This window comes from Pezoporus flaviventris, unplaced genomic scaffold, assembly GCF_033815535.1.
Source record: "Pezoporus flaviventris isolate CSIRO_AGI_PZ_B2104156 unplaced genomic scaffold, CSIRO_AGI_Pfla_v1 ptg000054l, whole genome shotgun sequence".
In the NCBI taxonomy this organism is placed as follows: Eukaryota; Metazoa; Chordata; class Aves; order Psittaciformes; family Psittacidae; genus Pezoporus; species Pezoporus flaviventris.
In genome coordinates this window covers 1,870,767-1,898,224 of record NW_026892602.1, presented here as the reverse complement: position 1 = coordinate 1,898,224, position 27,458 = coordinate 1,870,767, and the positions used below count along the sequence as shown (strand labels likewise).

The window sequence follows — 27,458 nt, the reverse complement described above, 5'->3', positions numbered from 1 at the left end:
GCATCCACATAAAGTATGGAGGTACTGTTGGGAGCAGCCCTTCTGGTCATGACTAATGTGCCAGGTTTCACATGAAGACCAACATGTCTTCCATGGCAGCAAGTGAAAGTCCTGGAAAAGGGTGCTCTGTCCTAGTACATTCTACTGTTCACAAGTTGCTTCCCTCACAAGTATTTGAGCATATGAAATGCCTTGACCTGTCCATTTATTGCTGATCTCTCTCCAGTAATTTTGCCATTGGAGTAGAACAATATATGTGCACTTAAATAAACAATTTTTGACTAAGTTTTCTTTACTTGTTTAAAGATCATAGAAGCTGATACAGCTGAAGCCATGTCAGTATTTTACTTTACATTCATAGATCTTTAAATTAATCTTACCTGTTTGGGCATACTAACTATTTCAGCACTCTCCCACCCGAGTCTGTAAAAAATAGCTAATAGGATGTTAGATCAACACCATTCACAACCTGTAGGTTGCAGCAGAGACTTTAGGTAAATTAGGTTTGACTGGTGATGTCAAGGTAGTGGAGGCAAAATTTTTTTTCCTTGGTTTTAATACTGCTGTTAACCTGTGCCACAGCCCTAAGCCTGTTAAAGCTATTCTTGCTTACTGGACAGATGTCTTAACATACTAAACTTATTCTAATCATATGGAAGATTAAAAGCTGTATTATAATAACTAAATGCTAATTTTCATCAAATACCGAAAGATCCTACGTGTTTACATGCCAAGTGGGCACAGAATTCCCCAGCTGATACAGAACTTTTACTTCTGCTATAGAAGCAAAAAAGAAAGTGGTTTGTTCTGTGAGGTTTTGGATGGCCATTTTATAGTGAATTTAGACACAGAGCTTTGTGACAAATTTAGAAACAGAGCTTAGTACTGCTGAGGCAACACAATGTGTGCTTACTGAAAAAAGTTCAGAAACAAACGCTTACAAGCTTCAAACACCATTTTAATTTTGAAATTTTCATAAAGCCTAACAGAAGTTGACCATGTGCTAACAAGCTAACAGGAAAGAATCATCAACCTTTAATCAAATCTTTAGTGCCAAGGTGCTTTCTTGATTATGTCCTTGCCACACTTGGCACACTTCCACACAGCATATGGAATAAAATACTTATCTTCAAGGGAGAAAGTTGGTTCAGTCTTTAAATAATGTAGCACAACTTTAGCTCATTTTTCTGCTATAGTGACTAATAAGGTAGTTTGTTGTGACCAGGTATCTTCTGTGATGAAAACTGAGCACAGCAAATAATTTCATGCAAGCATCCATAGAATTAAACTGGAAACGGCTTTTGGTCTTCTGAGTCAAAGTGGTTTTCAGTCTAACTTACCAAATGCATTACTTCACCACCTGGTTCTGCAAAAATCTAATTTGATCTATTAGCTCTAATCATTTGAATACCAATTCTGGAAAAGGAACAGTATTGACGCATAACTTGTGTGCCTGAACTGAGCAGGTAATCAATATCCAATGAGAAAAAAAAACCATGCCCTGAAACATGCCACAGTTCAGAAGGGTGAGGTGAGGGTGTGATCTGTGTGGGAATCCAACTGCAAGGAAGTACAGTTTCAGTGTTTCTGAAAGATCACTGGGAACAGTTTTTCTTGTTTGTTTTGTTTTTTTCCAGTCCCACCTCTTCCCTTTTGTTGTCATAATTGCTTTAGCCTCCCTTCTGTTTCTTGTAATGGCTTTGAAATATTTGTTGGATTTGATCTATAACTTCTTTTCTTCACTTGGGTCCATCTCTGTTAGAACACAGTAACAGAGCAGCTGCATGTTTCGTGTGACTGCACCTGCATAGGAAATTGGAGATAAATCAGAAGTGCCACCTATCTCAACTCTTAACTACACAATATGCATCTGACTAAGGAAAACTAGCTGTCAAGAATGCTGCCTCACCTCTTCAGGGAAACAAATTATAAAAGTTACTACAGAATATTGTTTTCTACACATTTTTTTTTTAAACAAATAATGTTTAGATTTGTTCTGTTGATATCCTAGAGTATTTTTATTGTTGGCACCCTGCCAAATTGTCGTGGTTTAAGCCCAGCTGGTAACTCACAACCACGCAGCCGCTCGCTCACTCCCCCTTCTGCTCCCCTCCCAGCGGGATGGGGAGTAAAATCAAAAGAATGTAAATCGCACAGGTTGAGGTAAGAACAGTCTGGTAACTAAGGTGTAGTATAAAATTACTACTACTACTACGAGAAGTAACACGGGGAGAGAATATAAACTAAAAAGGAAAAGAAAAACAATAAATAAGCACAAGTGACACATGATACAAACTGCCCACCACCCACTGACCGATACCCAGCCTGACCCAAGCAGTGATAAATCCCTTCAGGGTAACTCCCCCCTGTTTCTATACTGGGCATGATGTGCTGTGGCATGGAATACTCCTTTGGCTAGTTTGGGTCAGATGTCCTGTCTCTGCTTCCTCCCTGCTTCTTCTGCCCCTCACTGGCACAGCATGTAATATATATATATAAATCAGCATACCCCTTTAACTGGCTCTGGCTGGGATGCAGTTAACATTCTTCGCAGTGGCCCATATGGTGCTGTGTTTTGGATCTGTGGCTCCAACAGAGTTTTACACACCAATGTTTTGGCTATAGCTAAACAATGCTTGCACAGTATCAAGGCTTTTTACTTTTTTCCCCTTCCTTTCTGCCCTCCCTGCAAGCAGAAGAATGGGGATAGGCATGGGCGAGAAGTTCAAAGGGGAGATGGCCAGAACAGCTGACCCAAACTAGGCAAAGAGGTATTTCAGGCCATACATTTTCTAGTTCAGATATAAAAACAGGTAGAGGAAGAAGTGGGAAGGTGTCCCAAAAGGTGACCATTGCTTGGAATCTGGTTGCATACAGGCCTGCCTGTGGGAGGTGGCGATTATTGCCTTTGCAGCAGTAGGTTTTCTTCCCCTCTTTCCTTCACTTACTAAACTGTCATTATCTTGACCAACAAGTCTTCTCACCTTTGTTCTTCCTATTCTTTCCCTCATCCTGCTGGGAGGGATGGTGGTGAGAAAGTGACTCTGTGGGTACTTAGCTGCTGGTTGGGGTCACCTGATCACAACATTTTTCATCAACAAACTGAGATTCACTTATTTAATTTTCCTCTTTCCTAACACCTCTGTCTATAAAGAAACTTACCTAAAATCTTGTTGACAAACCGAGGTCTCCTTGATGCAGGTAAATAGACTCCCAAGAAAAAGACTGGAATTCCAGATAAAGCAATGGCAATTCCAATCAACGAATTTATAGTATCACTATAGAGTGGCACTACCACCAGAAATACTGTGCATATACAGAATATTATTGGGAAAGCCACACTCAGCTGGAGAAAGAAAAACAGAACAGAATGTTTTAATATCTGTCGTCTGCAGTTACATTTTGGTGACAGTTACAGACTTCTCCCTCTCTACCCTTTGTGAAACTACCTGCTCTTCCTCTTTTATATCTGGCTATTTGGAACCATAAGCAAATTGCAGAATTATTCTTGAACAGAATTGCTGCTAAAAATTGCAGAAGTAATCAAGTGTGGTAACTCTGCTGTGCTGCCAGAAACTGCATAGCAGCACAAAGTGCTGTTAGATAAATCCAATAAAACTGAGGAAACAAGAATGACTTTCTCATGCAGAGCATCAAGTTAAACTACGAGAAGATGGTTAAGAGGATCAGACATTGAACTGAAACGCCATCAGTATGAAATGTGTTCCACATTGACAGAATCAATTAACTTTAGCATTCCTAATTAGAGATCACTAATCCAAGAGAAAAGGCTAACTACTATGTTAACCTTTTCAGACATTCTCCAGTTGATGAGAAGGGCTACTGATTGAACTAATGGGCAATAAAAGAATACACTATTACAACAATCACTTATTCTCATCTAGCAGACAAACTGGCTTTCACAGCACAATAGAAAATGGAAGTAATGTTTTATGTCCTGTTCAATTTGTAATCTTTAGACATACTATGTATGGTCCAGATTTTAGACAGTACTTTTACATTATGTGGAAGACAGATATTTTAAACAATTCTGTAATAAATAAATACTACCTTAAGAGGCCTGGGTCGATCTGGTTCTTTCCAACGCAGATATAATTGCCCAGCAATGGACAGACCAACAAAAAACCAGTAACTGAAACTGAAGTAATTAATAAGCTTGAAGACATCTTCCACAGCCAGGTATATAAGGGTCATAACACACTGTCAGAAAAAAGAGTGAGCTGAACAACAGAAGTTTGGAACTTATTGTTTATGCTGCTTTTTGACTTAAAGTACCATCTTACAGTCTGGTGTTTGGCACAATTTTATGCCTCAAAAATCACTCTCTCAGAAATCATCTTGATGACAGTACATTAGCTGGCAGTGTGCGCTCACAGCCCAGAAAGCCAACTCTATCCTGGGCTGCAACAAAAGGAGCGTGACCAGCAGGTCGAAGGAGGTGATCCTGCCCCTCTACTCTGCTCTTGTGAGACCTCACTTGGAGTATTGTGTGCAGTTCTGGTGTCCTCAACATAAAAAGGACATGGAACTGTTGGAACAAGTCCAGAGGAGGCCACGAGGATGATCAGGGGACTGGAGCACCTCCAGTATAAAGACAGGCTGAGAAAATTGGGGCTGTTCAGCCTGGAGAAGAGAAGGCTGCGTGGAGACCTCATAGCAGCCTTCCAGCATCTGAAGGGGGCCTATAGGGATGCTGTGGAGGGACTCTTCATTAGGACTGTAGTGATAGGACAAAGGGTAATGGGTTAAAACTTAAACAGGGGAAGTTTAGATTGGCTATAAGGAAGAAATTCTTTAAGGGTGGTGAGGCACTGGAATGGGTTGCCTGAAGAATGCTCCATCCCTGGTGGTGTTCAAGGCCAGTTTGGATAGAGCCTTGGGTGACATGGTTTTAGTGTGAGGTGTCCCTGCCCATGGCAGGGGGGTTGGAACTTGATGACCTTAATTTCCAACCCTAACTATTCTATGATTCTATTCTACATCTGAAGTTCATGATTTTAAGTTTTCTTTTAAATAGTTCCTATAGTCACATCTGAATAGCTGAAAAGCAGTAGTAACTTACATTGAAGAGCAGTGCTGGCACAGGTGTGAACCTGCCTATGTGTATCATAGACAACAGATCAGGAAGGTGACCTTCTCGAGATCCTACAAAAAACAGCCTGAAAAAAAAGCAACCCAACCCAAACCAGAAAACAGTTGTTGATGCCACAGATGAGAGACAATGTATTGCAGAAAACCAAAGGACAATACCAGTCAAAATAATTTATTAAATAAATAATAAATATTATCAACTGCAAATTGTTCTGTATTCAGTACTTCACCAGATCATGTTCATATTGTTCTCAGTACAGAGGCATTGCACATAGATTCAATGGACAAGAAGGATCTTAAAATGCCTGAATTAATCTATTTAAAACTCTCATTAGTCACATCCATAATCAGTGTTCAGAGGCAAGTTTCTGTACTGTATCATCAGCTTTTTGGCTGCAGCTTAATAGCAGCAACAACCTTTAAAACTTTTTAATGAAAAAAAAAACCTTAAAGACACTGATTTTAGAAGTAAGTCTTAAGTAAATACATTTGAAAATAAGAAGTTGCAGGAATTACTGTATAAATGAAAATGGAAGATAGCTCAATCCGAAGAATCAGAAGGCCTGAGGACTCACCACACAGACAACATTCATTTGATCTTTAATTGTACTCTACATACACCTAGGTGTGCTTTGGGAAAGTAAGGCAGTGTTACAGGTGTATGTACACGTGCACAGAGGTTTATTTAGGTCTGTTATTTTATTGTGGCTACTCATTATAGTTTCGGTTACCCAACAATTTTTGCTACTCTCATAAACAGATGAGCATAACAGTAACATATGAAAATACTTATAAACGTTTGTCAAACAGAAAGAGGTATGCACTACCTTGATGATGCTAGAATTGAAGCATTAAGTCCACCAAAACAAGAAAAGGCTACAGCAATGGGAATTGTCCAGCTGAAGATACCAAATACCTGGTCAGCAAATGTCTGATGAAAGGGAAAAAAGAAAGGAAACATGAAAATATCTACAACAAAGCATACATAAAATAATGACATCAGAGCTTTTGTAATAAGTTTGTATGGAAAAATAGTGTTATTGTATGGACAATCCATAACGCAATACAAAGAAGCACACAGCTTATTTATTTATTTATAGATTCTAAATAAGCACAAACTTCCTTGGCCAACCACCTGAACTCACATTTTCTCCTCACAAAGGAAAACAAAAAGGTTTTATAATTTTCTCACCAAACCTAGTATGTTTTATTATCTAACTGAGCTACCCATCTCAAGTGGGACATAGCGACTACAGAGAATAAAGAACAACATTATTACATATACAAAAAGGATAGTGCCACATTGCAGATTATCAACGTAGCCACCATCACACCTACTGCTTATTCCTGATGTAGACTCTATACTGTAGATTCCTAGATTCTAGGAATCTATTTAATTTTCCCTCTTTCTCGATTCCCTAAGCAACACCTTTTCCTTTAGCTCCACCATCAGGGCCTCTGGGCTCTGTCTCACAACATGGCAAATGACAGAGCAAGTATCTGAGTAGCAGTCATTTGTTAGTGTTGCCTGACAATACTGCAGGCCAACTGCAGTGACCTTCTGACACAGAGCTCTGAAACCTCAAAGCCAGCAGCATCAAAGTTTCACAGCAAATGGTAGAAGTCATCGATTGCCAGTGACCTGGGACCTATAATAAAAATGGGTACTAATTTGCAAAATATTGTCCTTGTCAACTCTGCTCAGCCTCCTGGGTGGAGAAAAAAAGGGACAGAGACTTAGAATATCAGACAAAATGTTTGAAAAAAATCAAGAAACTTAACACATGAAGACTGGCAGCTATTCCAAATTCCATCTTGGTCTGAGCACTGTACGTACCTGAACATTATCATGTTTGGAGTTAAGCAAAAAACCACTCATGCTGTGTCCAAAAGATGTGGGTGAAAGCCTTCCTATCCCAATTCTACCTACCAATAGCTAAATTACTTCCACGTAACAGTCATGGTACCAAAGGGACTATGTTCCAAAGTAACAGTCATGGTACCAAAAGGACTATGTCTACATTAGACAGCATGAAATAACTATTTATAGAAACATAAAGGTATATGCTTATGTATAAACGATATTCAAACAAACTCCAAAGACTCTGTGGGTATGAGAACATTTTATACCTCAGGAGGTAGTAGTAATCTAATCTTTTTTATGAACCTTTCTCTAATCACTTTCTTAGCTTTCTCTTGCATACCAATTTCAGCTCCTCAGATGCAAAAAGTATATATTCTAGTTCAGCTTTCTGCAGATCTGTCTTTTCTATTACAAAAATTTTCTTCAGTTTTTAATATTTTAGTATTTCAAAACACCTCCCCTTTGACCTCCCCTTTAGACTACTGGTCTTCCTCATAAGATTCATGAACTAAGGAGTTCAGTCAAAGTCGATCAACATTCAGAACTGGCATCTGTTTGTAAAGTTTTCTGGATTTTGTCAAATTTTGATTTCATTACTCCAGGAACAAGATCACCCAGAGCAGTGCATTATGATCTGTTATCTGAATGTTTCTGTATGTCAAAAAAAGACAAAATGACTTAATAAAGTGGGGTGATTTGTTTTGTGAAATGACTGATTGACTTTCATGAGGCAACACCCTTCATATAATGTCAATCTTTAAACCATAAAATGCAGAAAAATTTACTGACATAAACCAAAGCTTGGCCAGCCAAAGTTTCTTGTCTTTTATCAGAGGTGACAAAGTGCTTTGTTCAGCACATTATCCAGGTTAAGGTTCAGAATCCAACTCTGCTTAGCCATATACCATCATCTACACTAAAAAGTAAAATTTGTTCCATCTTTATCAGCAAAGGCAGATAGGATTTCCTGTTGCTAAAGGACAGTGTAAAACCATATAATCACTTCAATGGAAATCCTACCAAAGGTTCATCAGAACATCAATTTAGCAAGACAATGCCATAAGAAATGTGTTCTGTATACCATGAATTACCCATTTTCAGTCAATTGAAACTGAACAAGCAACTCATAAGTTTACATTATTGTATATAAAAGATTTCTGCTGCTCAAAAATAAAGAATTACTAGAACCCACAATGCTTCTTTCAGATCCTTGCTGGATCTAAATACAGCTCTGTAAAACTCGGTCTCCCAAAGCAGAACGTAATTCATAATGATCCAGTGAATGAATTAAGACAACTTCTCCACAACGAGAATGAGGACAAGATTTTAACATGCAGTTCTTGTGATACTTTAAAGGATGATTTAAACTTGGACTCCTGATTTCCAAAGTCAAATAATAAGTGACATTACTAGACATCAAACTTCAAAGCATTTTTTAATATAGAAAGTTAAGATGAATTCACTTAACAAGATGTTATAGAATTAAGATGTTAGTAAAGTTGCCTAAAGGATAAGCATTTAGATAAGTAATATTAACAGCTAAAGAGGAGAGAGAAAACGTATGAATGTAATCTTATGCTGCATGATGCAAATTAGCTCATATATCATTTGAAGAAACTTCTTCTCCCAAAAGGCAGGTTCACTTCTTCTTTGCAAGTTTCCCCCATCTCCTTTTGAAACATCCAGTAACAGGCCACTGTGGAATGCCAGATGTGGGACTAACTCAAAGACCACTTCCATGCTATAACGCATACCTTATCTTTCTAAGATATACTAATACTGTTACACACATCCTGGAAAGCAGCAATCATTCCCATGAGATGTTAAAACCACAAAGAGTTAAGACAAAGCTATGGTATCACTGCCAGAAATTGTATGCAAATCAAGATATTATAGATTCAATGTATTCTGAATGCAAGCCTTATGATGTATAACAACTGTTAATCCAGCTCAAAGTCTAAATAATTAATTTCCCTAGATCTGTACAAGTCAGACATCTCAAAAGAGAATAACCTAGTGACAGCCTTTACCAAACACTCATTTCTGATGTACTTTCTAACACTGTGGTTTGGAGCAAGGGATGGAGCATTAACTTCAAGAGCTTAACTTTTCCCTAAGTAGGTAATGCAAAAGAGTATTTTAATCGATAATGTTCTAAAAAGTTCAGCTTGGTTTGCCAAGTAGATAAGCCTGCAAAATGATTTTTCAGCAAAACGAAGTCGAGGGTACTTAAGTTTAGCTAAACTTTCTGGTGACACCAACAAACTTAACATGACAAGTACAGACCCACCTGCCTTTATGCAGGTGTCTTCTGACACACTTTAGCCACACATCTAACATCAAAATCAGCCAAGTTCATGTATTACTACTCAGACAATAAACACACCTTTGCACTTCAGAGTACACATTTATAAATCCTTCAACACTCCCATTTTAACAGATGCCAAGAAATGTCTTCTCCAGAGCTGAGCTATACCCTCTACAGTGTCTCTTGCAGGAAGCGTTACTGAAGCATAAGCAGAACTGGCTACAATTAGCATTCAACCGTGTGAATATGTCAGAAGATTATTCTGAATAAGAAGGAAGGTCAGAAGGAAGTACGAAAAAGCAAATTATCAAGCACATACACCACGTGCACTGTATCAAGAGGAAAAAAAAAGGAGGGAGAAGAGTTAGTGCCTGCTTTCTGCTAAAACTGCAATTGTACAATCACAGATCCTCCACAAATGAGGCAGACCTGGGCTCTGAACTGAGCACCTAACCAATTCCATTTTAACTACCACTACTTCTGGGAGTAGTGCATTTATAAAAACAAATGAGCTGGCAATAGGGAAAAGACTGGAGCATTTGCAAGGGTGTGCGGAGGATGACAGAGGAGCCTACCTGGAGGCAGCTATAGCAGAAGTATTTAGTCCACCATAACAGGAGAAAGCCACCGCTATGGGGATGGATTTCTTCTCAGGTTTCTTCTGAGAAAGTCTAAAGAGCAAGAAGGATTAAGACATTAAATTGTCATCTCTGCTACAGTCTGACAAGTCCTGTAGTCCAGACCTGAACTATAACTGCTTCTAACAGCTAGGAAACAGAATTTAGTGGATGATACGCACCTGCAATTACAGATAAAGACCTTTTATGCCCTCCCATTCACTGGACATGTAAGATATACACATACACGCACACTGCAGAAAGACATGCACCTGGAATTGTTCCCCTTTGTTCTGACTGGTTTGGGGATTTTTTTCCCAAACCATCAACAAGGAATAATAATGAAAGAAGAAGTTTCCAGCAGTGCACTTCTCAGCTGAACTGCCCTTATTTCATCATGACTAAAATGTTACATTACTCCCAGAAGAATGGTCAAAACTGAATTACAGCTTTGTTTCAAGATATGAATGACTGATTTGACATTTTATTTTTATCTTGGGTTAGTCTGATCTCATGATCATTTGCTGATAACTTGTGACTGGTTTGCAAGAACACTTTTTTGTCTTTTTAAAGGCTCGAACAACTGTTCTATACAAACAGGTTAAACTAAAAGCAGTGGGAACTACCACTACACAAGCTGCCACAATAAAACACACATGATACTGCCTCACACCAGCAATTCAGGCACAGAGTTAATTAGAAAGACCCACATTTATGTTACGAATCACAAGAGGAAAACTATTTCACCACTTAACTGCACACAAAAAGTGCTCTTAGAAGCACACAAAAACTGTCAGACTACACGCAGAGGATATGGAGCTGTGAACACATGCTAGGCTGGCAAAGCACTAAATGGTACTGATCAGGTGTATAAATGCAGACAGAATGTAGACTAACATGAGTAAGAAGCTTACAGAAAACTATATGCCAAACGTATGAGATGTATCTATTAGGCTTAAAAGGCAGCTACAAAGCCTCTTTATGTAGCTCATTTCAAGATCCTATCACATGTGAGCTTTTCCAGACTCAGTTCTGTAATACTCTGAAGTACCGAGGCCTGAACAACTGATCTGGAAGCAAAGCTGACCTCTGGATGAATCCCACACCCCAACAATGTATACATCTAAAATGCACAGTATTAATCATATATGCAATGTATTATCTATTTTAGTATGAATACGCCAATCTATGAAAGCTTTGCTGTAATGCTTATTGTGTAATAGTAACCAGCAGAATAATCCTTCTTTATTTAGAGACATACTGCAAGGCCATGAAATCAGGTGTCTGACCTTGCTGAAAAAATAGATAAGAGATACTCTCTTGTTCAGAAATATGTGGTCAAAGCTGAAATAGATGGAGATACTCCCTTGGGCTCCTCCTTAAGTCCTGGCCAGGCTTTGGGTGGAATCCAACAGGGAGGGTGTTTCCACACTTGAAGTTCTGCCAGTGTTTATTCAACTATGTAAAAGCTGGACCCTCTTGCAGCAACTTTGGAGACCTCATCTACAAGTGGATGCGCTATGCAGGACCTCCCAACTGCCAGGACAGGTTCTTCAAATCCTCACTGCAACCGGGGCTCCCCAGTGACTGCATATCTGCATAATAAGGGCAACTGGTGATGAAGCTTTCTCACTACAATTAACCTTGTGTAGTAACGATTAGGTGCATTACCCTGCTTATTTGTTTTGATGCTTAAAACTAGAGTATAATAAGCTTATTGTTTTAGCAAAATGCATTACTTCTGTATTATCTTGACATAGACAGTAAAATAAGCCTACTGTTGTTGGTGTCAAGTGTCCTTTCTGTTGACCTCAGCACCTGGTAAAACATACTCTTACCCTGAAAGCTGTACAGAACAATGAATATCTACAAGCAATCTGACTAGTATCTCGGAAGAGCAGTGAATTCTGCTTTGACTTTTCTCTTAAGGCAGAGTATAAATACATTTCCACATAACAGTATGATTTGGCAGTAAAAACTACAGTCTGTTTTCTCAGTTTTTAGCTTCTCAGGCCTCTAAGGAGCTACTTCCTAAAAGAAACAAAGAAGCTCTGATTTATGGCAACCAGGAAACCACACATGCAAAAAAGCCACTGAGTAGATGAAGTTTCTTTCCGCTGCCGTAATTACATTTGTCAAGATACTGTACGACAAACGTTCAAGTTTGACCAAATTAGATTTAACATCATATATATGTTAAATAAAGGAAAGAGAGTGCACATCAACTGAAACAGAGTCAGAAGTTTGTTAACGGTGCAAAAGAAAGCAATTTAAACATTCAGGTTTCCTGTAATTCTTGCTTCAAGCACCATCCTGTTGATTGATTCTACTCAAACAGACATAATTGTCTCCTTGTACTATTGGCAATGCCTTTTCTGGAAGAAGAACGTACCAGTGCAGTGCAGGGTCCAGTATGAAATTCTCTCTTCATCTTGAGGTCACTCAATAAAATTTTACAGCTCTTACTGGAAACAGCATTACTTTACTCCATTAATATACTGCATGCCCACTGCATATGACATGTCTCTTCTACATGGTCCACATTAAGATTACAGGTGCCAGCTCCAACAATAAAACAGTTTCTTTTATGTCTCCATGAAGGTCCTGAAGATCTAAATTTTCTCAGGTGTTCATGCTGTTCTTAGCATTTTCAATAACTAGCTGTAGAACAAGAGTTCAGTGTTTTCCAAAGTCTCTTACCTTCCTCATAATGAAGATTATTACATAGCACTCTTTTGAGTTCTAGCTCAGGTTTTCAGCTTGGCCTCCAAAGCCAGAGACTTTAACCTAAGTGGCAACAGAAGTGCTATCTCCAAGAAAGCAAGCTAACCAGCTCTCTTCTAAATGCAACTGCCTGGCCCAATGAAGATTTCTTCCATGATAAAGTTTAAAATGTGCATTTCATCCAAAAGAACCTTAGTGGAAGGCGTCAATGTGAGAAAACAAGAGGGACACGACACCAGCAGCCAAAGAGAAGCAGATTTTCCTCTTCAGAAAAGAAACCAGTGACTGGCCAAACGAAAGAAGAGAAGTAATACCCAAAAGGTCTAAGAGTAACTTCAGAAATTCTGGCTGAATTCAGTTAGAAGAAAGACACTCATCATCACTAAGCTATATGCCAAAGAAGAACAGCTAAAACACAGCCTCCCACATTCCTCATTTACTGAGGAAGAGGGCACGCTGAAGCAAAGCAAGTCCACTCTTCAATATGAGCACATCAGGGTAAACTGGATTGATCAAATGGCACTCAAAGATGCACTGAAGTAGTCACCTTTTTCCCAACTCTCCCACCGAATCTGTACAGCACCAAGAAAGATAACAGCCAGTTATCATGCAGTACAACCGTTTGCTTCAACCAGGAATCATTTTTAGGTGTTCCAAGTGAATCACTTGTTTCCAACTATAACAGGCTAAACTGGAAGATGAACTTCAAGATTATATTATTCATGATGAGCTGTTTTGTCCTCAGCTGTTTTGTAATCAGGAAACTAGGGATTTTTCCTGGTTTGTTTCTCAAAATCAAATGCATCCCTAAAAATCGAAAAGTCTTACCACTGCCACAGCATCACTGGAAAGAACGGCTTCAACATCCAGAACTGTATAGTAAGCTATATTGGTCATAATGTAGATAACAGTCACAATTGGCATAGACACTGCAATAGCCAGGGGCAGGTTCCTGTAAGATAAAAACAAAACCAAACCCACAACCCAGGCGAAAAAATACATTAGTAACAGAATAAACTTACTTATTGAAATTCCTTACCTTAAGAGATTAAAAAAAAACAAAAAACGGAATAAAGATTTCAAAACAGGTATCTCTGGCAGACTTTTATTTCTGTCAAAACTAGAAATTCTAATGTATAATACTGGGAAAGAAATCTAAGATTTTGCAATAACTTAAAACCTAAATTAAGCCTAAAAATGGATTCTGCGCAAGGGCTCATCAAGCACCCTAGCCTCAGAGTTTCCAGACCCATAACAGCCTTCAAATTTACATGCTTTAAATTATTTCCTACTGGCCATGTTAATTACCACAACTAGAACACACAGGGCAGAGCTCTGAGCCACTGTATTTATTCTCCTTAAGGAATGCTACTGTTGTTCTAGCACCTACTTCTACAAATGATGCAGGGGGATCACCTAAACCAAACCAAACCCCCAGTCTTCTCCTCTATACTCACTGCAGAAAACTATCTGGGTGGTGCAACTGCAGAAAACAGAGATGCAGAGGGCAGATCCAAAATTGCTACACAGCTGTGAATCTCAAGATGTGGTGTTCCTTACTAGCAAACACATCTAGAAAGTAGCGCAGAAGAAGTCTAGAGTAACATGAAAACCTCTAGATCTAAACAGGCATGATTTAATTCAAAACTGAGATAAACTCACAGCCCTGAGTCTGCAGCAACACAGGGATAAACTGCAGACCAGAAGCAAACTTTCAATTTTAGTCTTTGGCTTTTCTCAACCTTATTTTTCCCCAAAGCTCACAGGGATATTCAAATGTCCCAAAAGTGGAAGCAGAACTGAGTGTTACTCTCACATTTGCCCAGTTTGAAATCAAACACAGGATGGTGACTTGGATGAGCATTTGCCATGAACATGGTTTTCAGTAACAATAAAAAACTAACAAAGCAGAAAAATGAAATGCACTTTGGAAGTTTCCTCAAAAATTTCAAGAGACCCAGAACTCCAGCTGGTGCTGTCTGGTGCTGCGGAAGCTGAAAAACACACACAACAACCCCCCCATATAAATCAGTAAATTAGTAACTAGGAGTTCTGACTCTCCTTCCAGGTTGTACACTCACAGTAAGAGACCTGTGAATCTCAGTGAAGAGAAGAAATGTAATTAGAAAAGCACTTAGAAATTAACTTGGAATGGCATTTTAAGGACTTTGCATCACCTAAGATTAAAGCCAAGGGTCTCTTTCAAATTTGATTTCTGGATTGTAGCTTTTGACTGGACAAGCATGAGGGTACTACGAATCAAGTGAATATGCAAAACATTTAATTCTTGGAGTAATTTTATATAAGTCTGGAACATCTCATTATTCCCAAGAACAGACAACATAGAAAGCTGAAATCTGAAGTTCACTTCATCAGCTTCAACTGTTACAAGAACAATGCCTATAAATAGCAGATGTTCTCACCTTCCCCCTGCCCCTGCCTTCTTTTTAATGGCATTTAAAACTAATGAATCTTCACTAGCAGCTGTTCACAGCCTTATCAAGTACAGAGCAGTTCTACGCATTTTTGTATAAGCTCAGAACAGCCACAAAACAAGCAATTTGGGAACTATTCAGGTTTAGAAAGCTCAAATTGCTTACCTTTCTGGGTTTTTTATTTCCTCTGTTACAAAATTGAGTGTATCCCAACCAGAGTAAGAGAACAAGGCAGAGTAGAGTGCAAGGGAAATGTCTCCAATATCAAAAGAGGATCCCTCAAAAGAGTTCTCAAAGTGCGATGAATGTCCTGTGTGTGGAAAAGATGCAGTGAGGTGTAGGATAATAAAATAAGCTAGTAATATTTTTTTCTTCATTTTGGCACACAGATACAAAAAACCTTAGAAATACTAATTCCTTCAAAGTGCTTATTAAACTTTTTCCAGTTCTACTCTGTGTGTCAGCCATGACAATAAGCATGGCATTTAAACTACTAAAAATTATGCTCTGTGCATGATACTGTTCTATAATAAAACGCTTTGTCCATAATGGCACAATAAATTCATGAACATTAAGTACAGACTAAGCTACAAACAACCGGCAATGACTCAGGCTAAGGGTATTTTATATAACATATATATTTACAATCTATTCTGTCCTTCTACATACTTCTAAGTTTTCAATCATTTAGCCTGTTCAGAAAATAAATATTAGTTAGTTTTGGATGACAATAAAAACAACAAAAAAACCCAGTAACTAAATAGATTTTTAAGTTTCACCTTTGAAAAATAGAAAACCAAGAGCAATTAACAGAATATAAAATACTATTATTACATGATAAAATTTTCCCAACCCAAAAGAAAAAGTGCATGGGTCTTTTGCACCAGAATTTGTGAGAACTTGTGCTATCTTTTGACTTTAAGCAAGTCAAGACAAACTCATCAATGGCATTTTTTTATATATTCAGACTAATTTACATATACAGGCACACGTGAACAAAACCACCCAATAGAGAAAGGTGAGTTACTATGTAATTCCAAAATGTGCCCTGTACTGTGCATCCTGAAATATTTAGACTTCATCAAAACGAGCCAGGGAAGTATTTCTGGCCTCTAGGATATTTTCACTTATTTCTCTTCCCCACTTTTTATCCTCATCAGACATGTGCTATTGCACAGACATAGGCAGAGTAACTGCTGAGTTAAAAACAGAAAATGGAGACAATGTCAAGGAAATTAGTAGTGAACAAGCTCAGTATCTACAAAACAAGGGACGGACAGACGTACTAAGGATTAAGCATCCTAGCATGCTGTTCACATACTCTTGTTCCATTCAGAATAATTATCTTGATCATGGACTTTCAACAATAACTGGTTAGAACAAAGGACACAAACTGCCAGGAAAGACCTTTATGGCAGCTTTGAAAGCAGAATAATTTTTTTAAAGCTAACACACCAATAAATTCTCCCTAAAGCAAGGACTAAGAACAAAACTGAATTCAGAATTCCTCTAACTTGAATGCTTATTGCCAACACACACACAAATCAAAAATAAAATAAATTTTAAAAAATCCAAACCCCAGCAACTTTCTAATTTTCAACAGCTATAAGAGAACTCAGGATATGAACAAAAAAGAGCTGAGATTTCAGAGACCTACTGGCATGTTCTTACAAATTTATTTTTACTTTAATTTAGTCACTTCCAGACTTGCACAAAATTCATGGGGGGGATGATGAAAAATCAGTTGATCTCATTGTAAAGCACTATGTTCCCTACAGAAATCTACAGCTTCCTCTGCTCCCACTGTATTTTGCTAGCTCTGTATTTTGCTGTTTTCATTTCCTCTATTATTCTATACTGCAGGCTGTAAATTCCACAACACTGCTGAGCAATCAGTTACCTTCTTTTACCCAGTTCAAAGTCAACCGAGATAGGATAGCTTCTCATGATATAATATCATGATAATGCCTAACATTGGTATTACTGGTGTTTTCAAAGTGGCTATATTATGCTCTACCAAGGCATTTAAGAACACATACAGAGGTATTTTACAGTCTTTAGCTACCCAGTTAAACTGATAAATACAAACCTTTGCTTTAATTTTATAAGCTTACCCTGGCATATTTTAACAAGTCCAGTTATGATGATGACAATAAGAGCAGTAACTTTAGCATAAGTAAATATATCCTGTACTCGTGTTCCCCATTTAACGTAGGCACAGTTTATAAACGTTAGAAGACCTGTGAAGGGGAGGAGGGGAAAAAAAAGAAAGACAAATTAAATTACTATTTGAACAATATTTGGTTTAATCCATTATTTGAAGATTTTAAATTGCAATCTAAATATACACTTACATGTTATACTAACACTTAGGTTAAATTCAGCAAAATACACATTGGTACTGAAAATACATTTTTAAACAAAACAGCAGGAAACAGATGTTCTAAACCTAATGTTTCAAAAGATGGAAGAACTTCCCCTACTCTGATTATATGCCCATTTTCTTAACACTACGCCTCATCAGCTGCACCCTGCAACTACCTTGAAGCTAAAGAAACCACTAAATGAATTAATTAATATTTATATATCAATATTGTTCTGATAAATTAAAGATTACCTAGAAATTCCTTTAGGCAAGCAGGCTAGTGCTTAAGAAAGTTTATCCTCCCCTGTTAGGCTGAGTTCAACATCCATGGAGTTTTTGCAATACTGAATATGGTCACAGGCAATTCAATAATCTTTTCCAGTTGCATTAAACTGCATTACTAAGTGAAGTTAAAACAGATCTGATCAAATAACATTACAGCTAATGTGATATTAATCTGTATTTTTAAGAACTGGTAGTAAGTAATGACTATCCTGAGTGTATGTCTCCCTCTATCCAAAAACAGTGTCAAGGCCTATTTCACAAGATTGTAATGGAACTTGAAATTAGACTCATTTCAACAGTTTCCACAAATATTTTAGTAACAGTGGCTGACTAAACTTACTCACATGATCAACTTCCCCAATAAACACTTTTCAAACTATTGTTTAAATACGTTGTTCTCATGGCTTTCAACATTTTGCTTTTGCATTTATTACTTGTTCCTCTAATGGAGAGCCAGCCAACCTCTGCCTGAACTCAAATGCTGAATACAGAATATGATTCACTATCTTCAGTTTACTGAACAAAATACATGTATTTGTTATCCAGATTATAATTACATTATTCATTCTTACCAGGAAGTTTAAGTATTACCCCCAAATCTCAGGTTTTTCTCTAGCTAGTAAAACAGTGGTTATTTTCTCCTGTACTTTTTATCTCCGAACAGTTTTCTTGCACTATGTATTTTAAATATGCATCTAAATGAAAACTAAACTTGATTGTTTAAGGAGTAAAGGAAGTAGCAATCAAGAGTAAATGAAAAGATGTGATATATCATTTCCTTTCCCATAACCCGAGATTAATGTGATAATATTAAGATAAAAATGTACTTAGCATAGTTACCAAATAGAAAAGTAATAATTTATAAAAGAAAACAAAAGAAAGGTAATGATCTCAAAAGTATGGCACTGTTATACCAGTCCAGCCAAGTGGAATAGCTGAATGAGATTCCACTGGGCTTGGCATGATGAGGGGAAAACCAACCATCGCATCAAATTTCAAGTCAGGGCTGCTGCAGCTGCCAAAAAGCTCTCAGGAAAAACAACAACTCTGCTTGGTCTCTGCTATTGAGTTTTCATGATTAGTAATATCTATGGCGTATTTGCTCACAGGGTTTATTTCAGCCTTTTTTTTTTTTATAGCAGCTTTCATTAGAAGTAACATTATTAATTCCTTATTTTAGTGAGTTAGGGCTTGGTCTGTCTCCAGATGAAATGCTACTTTGTCTCTGGTATCTAAAAAAACTTATAATTAAGAAACTGAATAAGCCACATCTCCTCCCTCTTTCATTACAATTATTCTCCCTTGTTTTCCTCAACTTAATTATTGTTTTGCTCCTTAAAGTCCCTGAGAACTTTAGCAAACTGCCAAGTTTACTTCTGCAGCACCAGATGCCACCTCCATTGCCAAAATGAGTTTTATACAGCATTACTTATCAGTAACACTGATCTCACACTAGATCTAGTATTGTTATTGCTACAGTTTAAAAAAGAACAAAAAGAAACCCCGCAACAAACCCACCAATTCTCACACACAATCTGTAACTTAACCAGTGTTCAGCCTTCCACTCCCAGCAACTTCATTAATAAATTACTAATCATATCTAGAGCTAAAGATTTGACACACAAATCCTGTCAGGCCAGGGAGAAGCACAGGGCTTAACAGAACAGCTAAATGAAGTTGTAGAGTAGAGGTGAGTTTCAGCACTAACACCTAGAGCGGGACAGAACAAGCAGTTAAACCATAAAATGGACTGTTAAATAAAGTTGTTCCACCTGTATGATAGTAATCTTGACATCACATGTCTCCACTAATGAGAATGGTGCTAAATCCCCTCTCTGAGCAACATGCGTAGAGGACATCACATTATCTTTCTACATCTACACTGGAAATGTAAAATATGCACATAAATACTTTTAGGAAATACCTAAAATTAAATAAGACACACACAGTGCAATCATGGTTTCATGCTTTTGATACAGCAGAACAGTCCTCATTTGAAGCAGGTGGACATTGTTCCCCTATACTGACTAACAGAACTGGCTGATTAGAAACGTTTCAATGTTTTATGTGCACACAAAATGCTGCTTTTCAAAACATCTTTACAACAGGTACAGTTAATCATCAGATAAAGAATAATCCTGAATAAATGATCTTTTGAAATCCTACCACATTAAGTATTTATGTATGTTTATATTGAGAGGCTGTTGTAAAATATTTTACACCAGAATTTATAGCACAAGAGCTATTCTACAGCAAGTATTAGACCAGACCAAGAGGACCTTCAGGTTTGACTGGATATACCTTTGAGGGAAAACAAACTTTTTCCCCCATTTTTGCCATGCAAGTAAACTTGAAAGAGTTAAACACCTTTCCCAAATGAGAAAATGATAATTCATTGACTGAATACCTGCAAGTAATTCATGTGTTGGGAATTCTTCTTTTCCCACTGTAACTCAAACCACTGCAGGTTCAGTATGCAGCAACTCTGAGACTGGGTAGGATTTGCTTTAATAAAACTTAACCCTGAAGAAAAAAGTTACCACAGTAAATTTCAGGAAATACTTACATTCACAAGCAGCTGCTATGAGACGGCAAGCCAAATATGGAGGATCACAAGAAGGGAAGAAAGGTTGAACTATGTAGTTAGCAAAGGTGATGGCAATAACTGCCTGGCTAGTTGGTTCAACAATTAGGAGTGAGGTCCATAAACGGATAAAAGCGATGAAGCTCCCGAAAGATTCCAAGATATATGCATAGCTGGCTCCAGACTTCGTAATAGTGGTTCCAAGTTCAGCATAGCACAGAGCTCCAAAGACTGAAAAAATCCCTCCAATTGCCCAAATTACTAGTGACAATCCGTAAGATTTGCTGTAGATGAGAACTCCTTTGGGAGAGACAAAGATACCTGAACCAATCATGTTGCCTACTATAAGGCTTATCCCATTTATCAAAGATATTTCTTTCTTCAGTTGCATTGTATTTTGGTTTCCATCCTGCATTTCACAGCAGTCACTTGGATCTGTCCTGTCTGATTTATTTACTGGGCTGTATTCAGCCAGTGAACTACGCGACTTTGTACAATCTGTCCTTTCTCCCATTCTGGAAAACCCACGAATTCTCCACGACTCCAAATCACAATCTAAAACAAAACACAGATAGCTAAATTATAACACTTTTTTTATCCCAGGACTTTCTTGCCAAGTCTTCTTTACACCTCTTTACCCTACAGTTTACAAAGGTTGTTTCATATATGTTCTTACACAATGGTAAATTCGTGCATAGTTAAACAGAAAAACCAACACATACAGAGCAAGAGACAAATTCCAATGTAACTTAAACTCAGAAAGGAACTTGTACCTCTAGGGAAAAAACAAAATGAAACAAACCACCCAGACAACCAAAACCATAGGAAGGGCACTATTAAGGGATTCCAGTGTTGAAAAGGAAGAAAGAATAGATGGAAGCAAAGAGAGGTGATATAGAAAGCAAGCACTGTAAAACCAAGTTGGAAGTTCTAAGCATGAACATAGATTTACTGCAGTACGAAAAGATTAATCAAATTATTGTACTTATACCTATAAGTTATGAGTGATCTAATAACAGGGTTGTGCATATTGTTAATACAGTGTAGGCTCCCACTAAGGGCAACGTGAAGAGATACTTACACCAGAATCTCCTTGATTCAGCTCTTAACTTTTAACTGATTCTATAGTTCGCTCCCTCCCCAAAACTGTTCCTAGTTCCCACTGCCTCATTTCTTGGAGTTATCCAAGAGTGCAGGCTGCACGTGAAAAGAACCCACAGTAGTTTAAATCCAAATTCCTCCATTAGCAACTGTATTTAACAGTATTTAAGAACAAAGAAATTAAATAAACTTTTTCCTCATCTTCAGAATTGACCACTTAGAGAAGAGCCAGGAAATTCTCCCATGCCTTCCAAAAGAAAGTTAACTGCTTAATGACATTCATTAGCACAAAAATATACTGACAATTAGCTGCAATCCTGAATAAGGCCCATTTTATATATGTTCAAGTAAGAAATAATCAATTCAAGGAACAGTCTTGTATGGGAACCAGCTTAAACTGCAGCTGTACCTTTGCTTACTATGAGCTGCTTAGAGAACAAGGCCAACATAACTACCAGGATGCACTACGAGTTATTTGCCCTGCCCCTCACTAAACCCTCACTGTATTCTTCAGCCATTTACTATAGACAGAAATATCAGTTATAATAAAGCAGCTTAATGGGGGGGGGGGGGGGGGGGGCAGGGGGTAGGAATGAAAAAAAATAGTTTTTGCAGCTTTTTGGGGGTAGCACTAATTTGACAAAAGATCTTGTTATTCCAACAATAAACTTATCAACTAAGGGAACAACAACCCTTAGGATGGGGACTTTGAAACAGCAGTTTGGAATCAGCCAAGCTACAGATGTATCAATGCATCAGGTAATATACAAATAGACTAAGTTTTGATCATGCAGAGGCACTCCTTTCTGCAGGGAACTCTTTGTAATCATACTCTTCCTTTACCATAAAGCAACATCTAATAGTGCAGTATAGAAAATCTGACCTGACACCCCTGAACCTTTGAAGAGATGAAAATACTAAAGATTATTTTCAGTTTATAAAAAAAGTAACTTCCATGGAAATAGAGTACACATCATTTACTGAAACACATTACATCATTCATTTCCAACTCGTGAATCTTCTAGCTTTTTCCACATTAAAATGGAGGCTGTGTTCTATTAAATAATGTAAAATGAGAACCTCAATCTATTTAGTGGGATGCCTCTCTTTCCCTCAATATTTAAAAAACAGTTTAAAGGTGGTTGATTACTAAATACATATTTTATCACTCATACATGAGCCAACATCTTATCTAGTGTCACACATAAAAGCAAGCAAATTGCTTTTAATTAATTAGCAAAGCAAAGTGTCACACATAAAAGCAAGCAAAATGCTTTTAATTAGACTAATAGTTTTCAAACTTCCAGAAATTAAATCTGCTGTTTCAGAACTTAAAAACTTTACTGTTATTATGAAGCATTTCTGAAAAAATTAATTAAGGGAGAGGCATAGACACAGTTTTTACAGATAACTGTGCTCAAAACTGCAATGGATGACAAAAGCAAATTCATGTCATCACCTTGTTACTGGTTCTCCTTGTTACTAACTCTTACATATATCTTGTGCAAAATTCATTTGCAACAACATACTGGTTGATTTCCTGTTACCGGTCTAGTAGAACTAAGTCTTCAAAAAGGCACGTGGCTTGTGAGCTTGTAAGATTATTTGGTTTGCTTTACAAGAGAAAGTTCAGTTATTACTGTGTAACTGAATATAAATTGTTACACTAATCAATTGCAAAATATGATGCAGTCATGAGAAAGCATAGATGTGTAAAACTGCAGGACAACTAATCAAAGCAGATGCCTTCATGACTAATTTGACTGAAAGAAGTGGATGTAAAGAACACCTGTGACGCGTCAACACCAAATTCAGTCTCTTCATTTTTATTTTGACTCAGGACATTATTTGCACATGTATTTCAAAAGGCAGATCAGTCTGAACAAATATCAGCAGAAAAAAAAACCAAGAATATTACAGCTTTTACTATGACACCTGACTGACCACTTTGAAAATATACCATGTTCCCTCTTAGCCCTTCCAGGTAAAGGACAAAACTGAGTAATATGTTGAGAATTGACTCGTGGATGTAAAGCATCATTTTCATGATATTTATACAGCTTTATGATTTCTTGCTCCACACAGCCAAAATAATTTTCTCCTGAGTGGTACTTATTTGCCAGTTAGCATCAAACCACACCACCATTTCTTCCTACAATGCTTTTCAAAGAATGACTTGTTCAGAAGCATAAACATTATTACTTTGAATACTCAGACATTTTCATTATTTGATTCAAATCAATCGAATCATTCAAATCAAATCAATCTGACGTGTTCACACACAGGCAGTTTTGCACTAAGAGTCAATGTGATATACCTCATGGTCTGAAGTTCAGAGGTACATTTAATTACCTATAACTACAGACCATGTCACTGTTCAAATGCCTCCACTTCAATTACCAGCACGTGACTGTAATTCTATATTGTCACTGATGACTTTGAATCCTTCTTGCCCTACTCTACCCAGGGAAAAAACAACCACAGTATTGCTCAACCTAGATTGTTTTGTCTCCCAATATTCTTTCTTCCTCTTCGAGTCTGCTTTTGTTTTTCCAAATCTCAGGGATCTGCTGATAACTAGGATTTGCATGAAGGCTGTGCAACAGCTCACTCAAGATTTGGCACTTAATTCTCCTATTTAACTTTGTTTGTTTTATATCCTTAAAGCCTTCAGGGCAGGAATTGCTTATCTGCCCAAGCTGTGTGTTTTGTTACACCACCTCTGTGACAGAAACAAACTATTGGCAGTTTTTTCCCTACAAACACTTCACTTAATCTTAACTGGAACTAAAGCCAGCAGCTTTGACCACCTGAAAAAACAACAACAACAAAAAAAACAACAACAACAAAAAAACAAACAAAAAAAACCACCACAACCTAAATAAGAAAACCAAAAACCCCACCTACAAAGGAAGAGAGAGAGAGATGAGACCAGAGAAAACTGAAGCTATGTCAAGGTTAGCAATATAGAGGGAAAAAACACATATATTAAAATACATTGTTCAGACAGAATGTCTTTTGGAAAGAGGCTTGGAAGAGAAGAACAAACGGCATATATTTTCTAACATACAACAATCTTGTAAGACTGCAGTTAATATAATTTAGAATGATTTCTAATGTTGTCAACGCTTTACCACAGGACTGCTGTGGCTAATGCAGGCTTATGCCTTCATATAACACATGGATTTCCTCACTGTTCACCCTTGGTGCAATACAAGTTTTACACTCTGTTTTTGTTTGTTTTTTTTTTTTTTTTGCTGATCACTGCAGTTGTGAGGAATCTTTTTGCTGGTACGTGTAAGATTTTCTTACTGAAATGACACTGTTGTTCATATAGAAAGCTTTGATATGAAATCAGGACAGTGACCTCAAATTAAGATCACTTCATAGTCTCACCAAAAATATACATTCTGATAAGGTCTATCACACTTTGGCCATGTACCAAATGAGCTAATAAAGACTAATGCAGAGTTAGTAAAGCACGAACACTGGGGTTACAGAGTGGCTCTCCTCTAAGAGAGGAGGAAGAGGAACCATCTGCCAAGATCCTCTTCCCCACTGAGCAGGACAGCAGCTGACCTGTCATTTGTTCAACTTGGGGGTGAACCTGCAAGTGGGTTAATGACCAATGAGAAATACCAAACTGCTAAAAGCTTACTATGTTTTGTTGTACTCCTATACAGTGCCTGCTCATTAGCAAATATTTCCAGTGTTCTTGCCTATGTCTTAGGTAGCTGTCTTGCATAAAACACTTGTAACATAGCACTACATAAATACTTCGACTCATATTCACATATACCAGCTGTAAAACTCCTATTTTTGAACACAAAGATTGGTCCTTTGGGTAAGAGTCAGGATTGCCCTACACAGGCAAACAGCATGAAAGTCTTCAGGGAGTTAAGCACCAACAGAGCAAAGGTTGTAAGTCCCAGAAATGCCTACTCCTTGCAGTGTATATATTTAGGCACCTAACAGTCTGAACACCGAAGTGGGAAAGGCTTACAGTTTGTCTAGTCTGTTTTTCTTGTTTCTGGCGAGACAAGAATCACTTCTCCACTATACATACAGTTAGCAGACAGGATGTAATGTAAAGATCTAATCTGTTCAAGGAAGTCTTTTGGGCTCATGGCTATCTTTAGAGCAACAAAAAAACAACTGATAAAATAGAATTGGTTGCAATATCAACTTTTTTTTAAAGGACCAGATATGTTTATTATGTAAAAAGGTATGAAAGAGAATACTCGTGACACAGCTGCACAAGAGATGTTCAGCAAATGCACATACTACCCACATGTTTAGACAAATCCTAAATAAAGCTATGAACATTCAATGAGGGAAAGACCTATGATCAGCTCACAAACAGATATTAAGTTACAATGTCAGAAACTTTCAAAATTTCCTAAAGTACTAATCCTAGACAAATCCACCTCAGTAATATTAACTAGATTTCAAGCAAAGCTACTTCAAAGTTAGGGAACTGTGCTAGCTAGAGTGGAAAATAACATGCCACTATAACCTTCACACTTGTAATTTGTATTTCCAAGGAAAAAACAGAAGCAAGCTCACAACGAGGGACTTTGTGGTAGACAAGTCTTGGTTTAGACAGAAGTAAGGCTGAGAATTCATGAAGCAGCTGTGATGAGAAGTACCATCTGATGAAATTTATACAATAAGCCCCAGGTAAAAGCAGAAAGGTCGATAACATTGTTAAAATATTTCATATTATTTTTTTATGCTGGGGCACAGAAGTGGAAACCTCTCAGAAAGGAGAAAAGCAATGTCAGAAGGCATATGCTTACCTACAAATCTACACCCACGTGTACTCTTCAGCTGCAACTTTTGAATCATACCTAACCATGCTGCATTTAATACGTGTCACTTAGAAAACACATAAACAACCAAGATCTCTACCAAATGCCAGTAAGCAAAGGAAGGCTCGCCTGAGGGTACTGCTAAATCCACTTCAGCTCCCTGCAACAGCTAATTAACTGAACAGTTATAATTACACGCACCCGCCACCAGAAAACATCCTGTTATAAGCCGAGCGGAGAACCAACCCTTATAACCCGTATGCTGCCAAACTAAATACAACACGTGGCTCCAGAAAGCGTTCCTCAAGCCGACATGTGCGCGACATGATGGGCTGTCACAGACGGGAACGCCTTGAGGAAACCGGCCCTCAGGGTCGCGCCGCGGGAGGGAGGAATTGGGCTTATTTCACCCCAAGGTGGCTTCCTCACCTCCACAGATAGCGGTTACCCTGTTTTCCTTATAAAATAAGCAACGCTTAGGCATATTTTACGCCTCCTGGACACCCCCGGGAGGGAAGCGGCTTGCCCAGCGCCTCGGGCATAAGGAGCGGGGCAAGCCGCTTCCCGCCCGGAGCTGTCAAGGATGAGGCACCCACAGGTGGCTTCCCTGAACCACCCTTAAAAAAATCAGAATTAAATCAAATATACACGGCATTTGTCGCACTGCCACCCCTCACCGGCAGCTGAGGCTGGCCGGATGCTGCAGAGAAACGCGATGGGAACGTCCGGGCACGACGTGCCGCGCCCTGGAAGCCAACCCGACCCAAGGTGGGACAGAGACCGCGCCCCGCCGCGCTGCCGGTCTCCGGAACCTCGCCGGCGGCTGTAGCTGCGCGGCCGGCGGCTGTGGCGGCCCACGTTACCTCCCCTCCTGCCGGCAGCGCCGCTGGTGTTCTGAGGATGCTCACTCGTTGCCACAGAGAAACGTCATGGCGGCCGCTCCGCCCCGCCGCGCGGCGTGCCCTCTCCGGCAGGAGGAGGAGGAGGAGGAGGAGCGGGCGTGCGTGTTGCCTCCCCCCTTCGCTTGTCTGCGGGGGAATTGAGACCGTTCGCCGGAGAGGCGAAATCGCTGCCAGCTTACGTAGGCCTCGCAGTGCCCTGTGTGCACGTGAGTTTGTTCCTAAAACAGGGGCAAATAACTATTTACGGTGCTGTAAAGGAGCAGGGGAACGCAAACTATAACCTGTAATACCCGCAGATGTGCCAGCAAATAAGATGGTGAAGTACAGTTCTGTGGCCACGAGGCTTACAC

General features: G+C 38.5%; 1 protein-coding gene across 1 annotated transcript; it reads right to left on the bottom strand.

Annotated features, from left to right (window-relative positions):
• Positions 1-937: 937 nt before the first annotated feature.
• Positions 938-27,151, bottom strand: SLC7A6 (solute carrier family 7 member 6). The gene is made up of 10 exons (XM_061469004.1): positions 26,970-27,151; positions 20,277-20,849; positions 17,175-17,300; positions 15,226-15,370; positions 13,454-13,577; positions 5,940-6,043; positions 5,084-5,180; positions 4,072-4,221; positions 3,163-3,346; positions 938-1,803 (listed from the first exon to the last, which is right to left on the bottom strand). Exons 2-10 carry the CDS (start codon positions 20,806-20,808, stop codon positions 1,724-1,726), a joined length of 1,542 nt encoding a protein of 513 aa, XP_061324988.1. The 5' UTR covers positions 20,809-20,849; positions 26,970-27,151; the 3' UTR covers positions 938-1,723.
• Positions 27,152-27,458: the final 307 nt, after the last annotated feature.

Bases quoted from the DNA above. Each gene is read 5' to 3' on its own strand.
- SLC7A6 (XM_061469004.1), bottom strand. From the start codon at position 20,808: ATGGGAGAAAGGACAGATTGTACAAAGTCGCGTAGTTCACTGGCTGAA. The intron at 15,371-17,174 runs GTAAGCTTATAA...TTCCACACACAG, and splicing joins ACTTGTTAAAATATGCCAGG to GACATTCATCGCACTTTGAG. The intron at 6,044-13,453 runs GTAAGACTTTTC...CCCTTTCATCAG, and splicing joins CCAGTGATGCTGTGGCAGTG to ACATTTGCTGACCAGGTATT.